At 41.3% G+C, this 9,972-nt stretch overlaps 1 protein-coding gene across 3 annotated transcripts in view; it reads right to left on the bottom strand.

Moving 5' to 3' along the window:
• Positions 1-112: 112 nt before the first annotated feature.
• The window catches only part of LOC110028876 (protein PLASTID TRANSCRIPTIONALLY ACTIVE 12), a 32,517-nt gene continuing 22,657 nt past the window's right edge, over positions 113-9,972 (bottom strand). For 2 of the 3 annotated variants that reach the window (XM_020730899.1, XM_020730901.1), the window contains exon 11: positions 113-624. In XM_020730899.1, coding sequence (XP_020586558.1) covers positions 529-624 — 96 coding nt within the window. In that variant the 3' untranslated portion in view covers positions 113-528. The remainder of the gene's footprint in view (positions 625-9,972) is intronic. The other variant, XM_020730900.1, reaches the window with a different exon arrangement.

The raw sequence follows: 9,972 nt of genomic DNA, 5'->3' as shown, positions 1-9,972 counted from the left end.
AAAAAAAAAACAAAAAAAAATTTGAGAAGAAAATTTCATTCTAAAAACGACGAGCATGGCATTATTAGAGACTATTTATAGAAATGAGAGAGGTCAAAATACACAAACATACCTCCAAATTCAAATCGATCTCCCGTCATTATTATTTCCATAGCCACCATCCTATTCCAACAACATTAAATTCCTACATGTGCTATGATATAAAAATATTTCATTATCTACAAACCCAAAATATAACACCATGATACAAATACCCAATAACACCTAACTCACAATATAATATTATAACATAAAAAAGTCAAAAATATGAGGGCTGATAATATAGCCTAATATAGCTTGAAAACATAAAATTAAACTTTATGATTTTGACAATGATGCCAACGACAACACCTACAGTCACCTAAGCTAAACTTTCCCTAAAGTAAAATTATGAAAAACATACGATTGGGTACAATTTCTATCCTCCAAATGAGAAGGATGAGACGAAAAGAGAATTACTTCACCTGCTCATCAATAAGACGGAAGCCATCACTCATCCTCAAAGTCCATGAGGAAGTCTGTTATATTTTCTGAATCATCAATAGCCTCTTCTAGTGACATGGGACCTTGCTTCTTAGGTTTTTCCTGGACGACATAAGCAAAATGTATATCAACTCAAACTTTACATGATTTGGAAAACTCCAGAAGACTATTAACAACCAAATAGAACTCAAGAATACAAATTGGTTAGCTACAATGTAACAGCCACAATCATTTAGAGTTCTAATTTTGCATAGTCATAGATAATTGGAACAGCTGTTACAGCAATAATCATAAATTTATAACTGCTGAGTTTTTCGAATAGCTGTTTGGATCACTATTACTTCATGAAACAGATAAATTTGCAATGCACCAGAATTACATGGCCAATCCAATTAGGTATGACTAAATAGAGCACCAAGAGACTGCGACATAATCATGGTATCACGTGGTAAAACAAGGCACAACAAACTAACAAAAAACTAAATATTTTCCTAACACAAGAAACTGGAAACCAGGCACATCATGTAAAATAGGGGGATTTATATACACACCACTCAAATATTATTAAATAACATATATATAACACCCAAAACTTTAAATTTACTTGCATACCACCCAAACGCCTTTTAATACATCAAATCTATCACTTTGTTTTCACTGTTTGCATGGTGGTTTATTTCGGTGTTGGTCATGCTGCATTGCATTTGGATTTTTCTTTTTTTTTTCTTTTCTTATGTACATTTGGATTTTCTCCCTGTTCATCTCTGCTTCCATCTAAGCTAATAATTTTTATTTGGAAACCTGTTGCTCTCCCCCTGGATGGTCCGCTTGGGGTGCCTTCTCTGCCCGGCCCTACCATCAATGTGTGCAATCAGATAAAGTATTTTCGCTTCCATTATCCTCTTGCCAGATTTCTAATGACCTTTCTGATAGCCTAATTATTCCTACCGATTTTGTCTTGCCTCATATCTGCTTTATTGCTCACTACACTTCGTACTTTTAAAGTTGAATCTAACTTGAGAATGGAACGTTTGTGAAGAAACTGAGGATAAATGCCAGGTCTGCAAAATAGATGAGCAAAGCCCATGTGATCTCTAATCTAGAGCACATTCAACTGGATGCATGTTTGGAGTGGCAAGCTCTGCCACCTTTTTACCATCACAAAAGGTGCTACATATTACGAAATCAGAAACATCAAAGAATTGGTTTTATGCAGCAGCACTATCAAATGTCCATCTACCCTTGCTTAACTGAAACGTGTCCAAGAGATTGCTAGAATTTGTAATAGTCAACATTTTGCCTCTTGAGCTCAGGAAATTTAAGATAGATAGCATTGGGTGGAAAGGTTTGAACTTGTAACAAGGCATTAGCAGTTGTTGCGGCATTTCAATGTAATATGTGGAGGCTGATTGTGACAAAGAAAAATCGCGCTAAGAATCTACAATGGGCGGCCTAGCGCCAGTGTGGGCCACCCAGAGCCCGGCAACACTCAAGGAATAGAGTGCAAGAAACTCTAGCGCCTAGGATGGGTGCAGTTGCACTTGAATCAATCTTGTAACAAAGCACCCAGAAACGCGGCACCTAGGAGGGGTGCAACTGCACTCAAATCGCTTCCTGTGCACGAACGCCTGGAAACTAGGCTCTGGAGACAGGTGCTTCGACATTAGAATTTGTTTCGAGTTGTTAAGGCATTGCAACACGCTTCCTGGACCTAACCACCTGGAAACTCAACTCCTATACAGGTTCAACATAAGTGCGGCAAAACCAGTTTGCACTTAAAGTTACCAAGGATAATCGCTTGAGTTTGAAGCAGAACAAGCACTGATGAAAAAAAAACCCCTATGTTTCGGTTGTTCGAAGTTTGATGTATTTGATGATATTTACAAATCCGATATTGCAGATGCAGTGGGAGCGGTCAACAACTACACGGATGACTAGATAAACACCATCGGGAGACAGTGAAGTGAATTCTTAGATACTTGAGAGGAACAGTTAACAAGCACTTTATTTTGGAGATGCAGGAATTAATCTACAAAGATATAGAGATTCATACCTGGCAGGGGATATTGATGATAGTAGTACAATGAGGTATGACTTCACTTGGGGAATACAACAGTAAGTTGAGTTTCAAGGCTACAAAAAATTTTTGTACTTTCAAGTACAGAAGCTAAGTACACTGCTATCACTGACTCTAGCAAGAAAATAATTTGGCTGCAGAGCTTTATAACATAGCCGAGCAAGAAGCAAGAGATTGAAAAGCATCACAGTGATAGCATGAGTGTCATTCATCTAGCTAAAAACATCGTTTTTCATGTCATGATAAAACTCATTCAGTGTCACTTTATCCATTCACTACTAGAAGATGGTAAGTTATCTTTGGAGAAGATAGATAAAGCCCAAAATCCTGCAAACATGTTGACTAAGTTGGTTACAATTGAAAAATTAAAATTATGCATGGCTTCAGTTGGAGTTCAGGAAGGCTAAGACCGGCGATGAGCCGCACTACAGTACACGACTATGAAAATGGTGCAAGTCTGGAGGAGAGGTGATTGCAATCAATCACCTAGTAGGTGATTGTAATGTGTGAAGGTTGATTGTATCAGCAAAATTACACTCAAAATACTAAATTTCTAAATCGAGGAGATATTTATCCTCTATTTCCCAACATCTGCAAACCTCCCTTCACTGTCACTGTTGTTGTCGCCACCGCCGCCTTTTCTCATTGTCATAACCATTAAGACAGGCGGTGAGCCACACAACAGTACACGACTATGAAAATGGTGCAAGTCTGGAAGAGAGGAGATTGCAATCAATCGCCAAGTAGGTGATTGTGATGTGTGAAGGTTGATTGTATCAGAAAAAATATACTCAGAACACAACATAAATTTCTAAATCGAGGAGATATTTATCCTCCATTTCCCAACCTCTGCAACCCTCCCTTCACTGTCATTGTTGTTGTCGTTGTCACGCCACCTTTTCTCGTTGCCATAAGCATCAGAAAGCACTATTCCAACCGCCAACCACTACCTTCATCAGCTGCCATCCTTACCAGCCACCTCCTACATTTCCATCACTCATTCTAGCAGGTCGTCTTCGATGTCTAGCCACCACCCTCATTGTTGCAACCCTGACACATCCCTCCCTTTGAGATCCCGCAATCCAATGCCTCCTCGTCATTATTTTCGTCATTCCCGCTCATTGCAGCCGACTAAAAATAGCCTTTTCCAGCTATTTTTTGTTGTTATAGTTGTCCAACCAACTGTTCCCCTCATTCCAGTTTGATGTCATTGCCGCAAATCTTCCCCTTCACTGTCACAGCTTTCCTCCCTTAATGTCGCAACCCAGGACCACGCTTTCAAGCTTCTACTGCTGTCCAACCCCTCTTTGCTCTCGCCACCATTTCAGCCCTCCATCCTTGAATTCATCACTCCGGGCACCCCTCCCACATCACTCCCTGTTGTTTGTTGATCGTCTGACACCGGAGAAATAACCACTTTGTTGTTTTCTACTCGCAAACCATCTTTTCCACCCCCAAGACACCTTCCAAACCCCCACTGACTACCACCACCATCATTGGGATACACTCTAGTTGTGTTTGTTTATGTATATTATATTTTCCCCTTCAAGTGTGTTGGTTGTAACCACCTATTTATTTTTCTTGCTGCAGATTAAGTAAACTCCAATATCATTTGGTATTAGAGCCAAGTTAACTCTAGTCCTATATTATGGTTTCTAGTATCCATCCATGCCCAACCCCCCCTTTACAAAAAAACCCTCTCGGTTGACTTTTCAATCCGAACACCCAAAATTTTTCTTTTCCACCCCCACATCATCCCTATACACCCTCTTCCACCTACTCAAACCCAAACCCTAATCATACCACCAAGGAGACAATAGTTGAACGTCGAGCAGGAGTTTACCATGGAAGAGATACAGCAACTCCACCGTGTTACAATGACTCGATGAAATTGAGAAAAGAAAACCATATAGATGGGTCACCCGTAACCACAATGGTGACTTGCTAGATCAAAGGAATTGAATGAATCTCTTCCATCATACAAAGGTCAGTGATGAAGAATATTTTCCCTAAAGTCTTAACCTAAAATATCTGATTTGCCACTAGATGAGTTCATCGAGTGGCTCTGGACCTTGGAATGTATCATTGAGTGTCAGGTGTCCCACCAGACAAAATAGTAAAACTAACCTCCAACAAGTTCAGGAAGAGTGTATCTCAGTGGTGGGCAAACTTGAACATCTTTTTACAGTAAGAAGGGAAGATTAAAATTACTACATGATCCAAAGATAAAATGAGAGATGCGGCACCAGTTTCTACCAACTCACTACGGACCAAATATTCTGAACCAACTTCAAAAGTGAAGAGATCACATCACCGGATGACCATCGCATCTTACAAACAGAATTTAACCCCAAGAGCTTATAGTCAGAGTAAGCCCAGAGGAAAATCCAAGCCAACCCATCACCTGAGGATAAATTGATTCAGAGTGAGAATAGGTGCAGCGAACTAATAATCTTAAATTTGTCCCAGTTAGAAAATATTTCAAGTGCCCCAGATTTGAGCATATCGAATCAGATTGCACAACTAAGGAGACAATCTCTTTTACAAAATAGGGAGTCGTTGAAGAAATAGATAATGACACAATAAACACTGATGAGAGAGAGTACACAAAAAAGAAGTATCAGATACTAGCCAATGAGGAAGACATGCCATCGATTCCAGCTAAACCCAAGAAAAAGATTTCAGTTGAGTTAACAGTAACTATTCTAGAATGTAGCAAGTTTGATGTAATGGGCATTCATGCATAGTATGAGATTGTGGTACCTCGACCTACATTTTTATAGTCATTCAGAAGAGCATGGAAAACATTGACATTGGATATCCAAGAGGGCAATGAGTTTGAGAAGTCGATATTAAACAAAGGCAACATCAAATAAGAAGATTTTAAACTTTTCAAATATATAACCTACTTCCTGAGTTGCCCCTACTGAGGAAAGTCCAACTTGTCAAAGATGATAAGATTTTGAGTTACTTCTGGAAAATAATAGAGAATTATTTGGGTATTAAAATCAGTTCAATAGTGTACCCCCAACAGAGGATTAGACATAATGAATGAACCATAGTGTAAGAGATCACCTCAGGATCCTCTTTATGGGAAAGAACATTCTACAGCAAGATCAAGGTCTTTCCTGACAAAAAGAAGATGCCTCTCTTGAGTGGTTACGCGTCAGTGGGGGCCAGCCTACCAAAGATGCCATTCCAGAGTTAACCTCTCCTAAGAGTCTTGTTTATGAGAACACCCAGTCGAGTACGATGAGTGGAAGAAGCAGACTATAGATTTGGCTCGTGAGAACCTACATCTTTATACACCTCTTGCTTAGATTGTTTCAAGAGAAAGAATATTTATTCTATCAGAATGTGCTTTGAAATTCCCACAGCCTACAGGACTCACTTACCAGGAGATTATGTTATTTCTAATACCTTCAATGGGGTTGACCTAACCACAATGAAGAGACAAAAGCTTCAACGGATGAGGCCGAAGTTCAACTACTTCCGAGAGACTGATGCAAAGCTTCCCACAATAAGGACTCCCCCTTATAGTGTTGTGATCCTACCTATAGTCCTGCATGGAACAATCTCGCAGAGAGCTGTTCGTGAACCTTGTTACAATATTGCAAATTTTTTTGGCTAAGATCAATCTAGGAGGATAGGTTGACGCTTCCTCTTCAAGGATTTCCCTCTACTTGGAGTGAGGTTCACTTCTCTTTACCCTAGGACTATATATTTGTTATTTCTACATGTTTAGGTCAATTTTTTTTATGTTTCTGCTTAGCGTAGTCATCAGCTTCCAGGCTTCCCCTTCTAGGGCTATATCTAAAGGAGAGAAAGTGCCCCAACTGTAACGCGTCCGAGGCGGTGACCATCTCCCTATAATTGAATGGTGCATCGGCTATAATTTGATTCCACCGAGATATTTATCCTCGATTTCACATCCTCCACAACCCTCCCTTCATTGCCGCCTCCTTTCCTTGCTGTTGGAGCCATCAGACAACACTCATGTTGTCTTTCCCCGACACCAGCCGCCAACTACCACGTCTTCCATAGGTTGCCATCATTTCCAGCCACCTCCCACTTTGCTGCCACTCATTCTAGCCGCCTGTCATCGTTGTCCAACCATCCCCCTCGCTGTCGCAACCCCAAGGCACCCCTCCTTTGAGGTCTCGTAGTCCCCACGCCTCCCTGTTGACCTTATTTTTGGTGAGGTCTAGACTTCCTGTTAGGATTTAGGATCTAGCGTTAGGGATCTCCCTTTGACTATCTTAGAACCTTAGAAATGAGATACGCCTCATTTTAGGAATTCGACCTACTTCTGTCCCATTCTGGAGTTTTGCGTGTGTGGTATTAGCTTCTAGCACTTAGACGAGTGAAACCAACATGAGGAAACCCAAAAGAGATCCCTATAGGACCTTCCTGAGCCTTAGGGTGGCCTTTTGCACAATTCGCACTCCCACACGCATAAAACTTTGCAATTCGGAGAGTCGATACATCTGATCGCCACGATTCGCATCGCTTGCACTGTTATCTGTCGAAGGCTCGAATAAATCTTTTGAAGCGATCGATCGCGGGTCGAAATTTTGTGAAATTTGAATTTTGACGCGTTTTTGACCCAATTGTCGACGACGTCATCCGAGCGACCCCGGGTGACAAAACGAACTGCACCGGCATGTCCGGAGGGTCGATTTTGCTTAGGGAGGACACCCATTTTGTTATGACGCCGCGTGCGAGCAAATCGCATGTAATTTAATATATATATATATAAACCGGACTGCACCGGCACGTCTGGAGCGTCGATTTTGCCTAGGAAGGACACCCATTTTGTTACGACACCGTGCGCGAGTAAATCACATATAATTTTATATATATATATATATATATGTATATATATTAATTTATATAAAACCATTGTTCTGCCCGCGGCCCTCCTTCCCGAAGCCATGTCAGCCTCCCCGAGCTGCTTGAGCCGTGGATTTCCTTTTCTTGGTAGTTTGACTCTGGGAAGCTTGTTTCCTAGTACACTTGAACGGCAAAATCTTCTCTTCTTCCCGATGCTTCCCTCGTTGCTACTGGGCTGGCCGCTCGGTTCGAGATGTTTCTTCGGTCCGAGAGGTTTCGGTGGCTTCGCCTTCTGTGAGCAGGGAGGGTGTCCTTTTCTTTTTTAGCCCGATTCGAGTGTCGTGGGTCGATGGTGTGATCTCTTTTCTCTTCTCCTCTCTTCTCTGCCTATAAACATAGTTCATTTTGAATTTTTAAAGGTGGTTGAGAAAAAGGTCTTCTAAGAGGAGAGTAAAAAATTTTGACTGTGAGAAGATTGGAAGGGGAATTTTCTGTGAGAGCATTGCTTTGAGGTGAATTCTTGTGTTGCAGTGCTTTTACTTTGGCATTAAAGAGGAACATTTTCCCCCCTCTTCTTTGATGCCCTGTTTCCTTTCGATTTTCCTCTTTGTCGAGCCTTTAAGCTTGGCTCTGTGGGATGATACAGCATGCTAGTTCTCTTTACTTTCATATATTTTGAGGCATTCACTTTAAAAGCATGTGAAGGATGAAATGTGAGCATGTTCCAAGGGTGAGATTCGATTAATTGCTTAGGACGGTGGAAGCATAGCATGATATAAGTGCTCTTATTTTCTCCTTTTAGCTTGAGATGAAATCGAAGCATATCCCTATTACTTTGAACAGGAGGGTTGAAACGTGGCTTTGAAATAATTTTAGCTCCTCTTGCAAGCATGTGCCAATTTGTTGGAATAATTTCATGCTTGGGACATTTAGACATGCAGGTTGTTTCTTAGCTCTGGATGGCTCGGTTTTACCTACAAGTGGCTGGAACTTTAATTTTTATTAAAGTGTGAATTTACATCATTGTTTGGGTCTGTTTTAATTTTGTTGAGCTTTGGTTTTGGCTTTTGGTTCTCGTTGGGCTCGGTTTTGGCTGAGTTTGGAGTCTTGGTTTTTGGAAGTGAAATGAATAGAGCTTTATCCTTTATGGAGGCCTAAATTTTAATACCATTGGGTTTGGTTTTGGCCTTTGTTGGGCTCGGTTTTGGCCCCTGTTGGGCTCAGTTTTGGCATCCCACGGGTGTTTTAGCTTAAATATACAAGTGATGAACGGACTTATGTTAATTTGGGAGAATTCCATGGTTGTTCTTGCTTAAAACATGCGTTAATTCTATATTTTGATGTCTTGGGGGTGTGGAGATGTTTTCGATCCTTTTGTTGTAACCCGAATTCGAGCCTTAGCTGTGGCTCGGTTTTGGCTTGACTTGGGAGCTTGGTTTGCTTGTTTTAGCTCCTACTCCAGAGCCCATGCTTGAGTCCTTAAAACTTGTCTTTGCTCGAGAGTTTTGATGGCTTGCTTTGCTTGTCTTTGGTCCCTACCCGAGAGATGGCTTTGCTGATTTTAATCCCTACCCGAGAGATGGCTTGGTTCTTTTTTATTATTGTTGGTCTCGGTTCTTACCCGAGAACCAGTTTTGGATGTGCTGTGTTGTCCCCATTTGAAGGCAGTTATTTGGTTTTGATGGATTGATTTGGCAGTTTATGAGGCCGCAATTTGATGTTTGCTTGGTACCTAGCCGTGAGTTTGTGATGTGGTTGAATCAGCCTCCCCTTTTGGCCTTTACCCGTGAGGCCTATTGTAGGTCATTGGGTGTGATTTGGTCTTTCTTGCTAGGCTCGATCGGCTTGAATGTTATTGGTGGATCAAGTTTGTCATCCCAAAAATTATAATCACTTTAGTTATCCTCTTAGGTTTGTCAGGGAGGCATTGTAGTCATTGGTGGTTCTTTTGGTTGCCTTAGCCGTGAGCCCCTTTGTGCCTTGGATTGCTGTAGCCGTGGGCCTTACTTGTGCCTTGTGTTGCCTCTGGTCGTGGGCTTTAGCAGCTGCTTTTTGCTGCCTTAAACCATGAGCTTTAACAGTTCTTTTCTGGCCCCTTTGTTTCCTTAACCGTAAGCCTTACTTGTTGCCTCTTGGGCTGCCTTTGGTTATGGGTCCTGGCAGCTGTCCCTTGCTTTAGCTGTGAACCTCTTTTGTCCCCGTTCCTTGCCTTGGCCGAGAGCCTTGGTGGTTGCTTCCTCCTCTCTACTGACCCTGGTCATGAGCGTTTATGTGGCTTTATGGGAAGATTTCGTGCTTATTTAATGTATGAGGCTATCTATTAATCTGAGAGTTGGGGAATTTTGATTTCGGCATGAGTTTGAAAATATTAATGGTGGTTTCTCCGCGATCATTTTTCTTTTGAAGTTTGGGAGATCTCTAAGTCTCATTTTGGAAAAGCATTTGGTGGCCTTGATTAATCCTATGTCTTTGGGGTTTGGGAAATTTAGCGCGAGCTTGCCCTTTATGTTTGTTAGGAAAGACCTTGGGCCCTACTTTTC

The sequence above is a fragment of the Phalaenopsis equestris genome, unplaced genomic scaffold (assembly GCF_001263595.1).
Source record: "Phalaenopsis equestris unplaced genomic scaffold, ASM126359v1 Scaffold000535, whole genome shotgun sequence".
In the NCBI taxonomy this organism is placed as follows: Eukaryota; Viridiplantae; Streptophyta; class Magnoliopsida; order Asparagales; family Orchidaceae; genus Phalaenopsis; species Phalaenopsis equestris.
The sequence above is the reverse complement of the archived record's forward strand: the minus strand, read 5'-3'. Positions and strand labels throughout refer to the sequence as shown.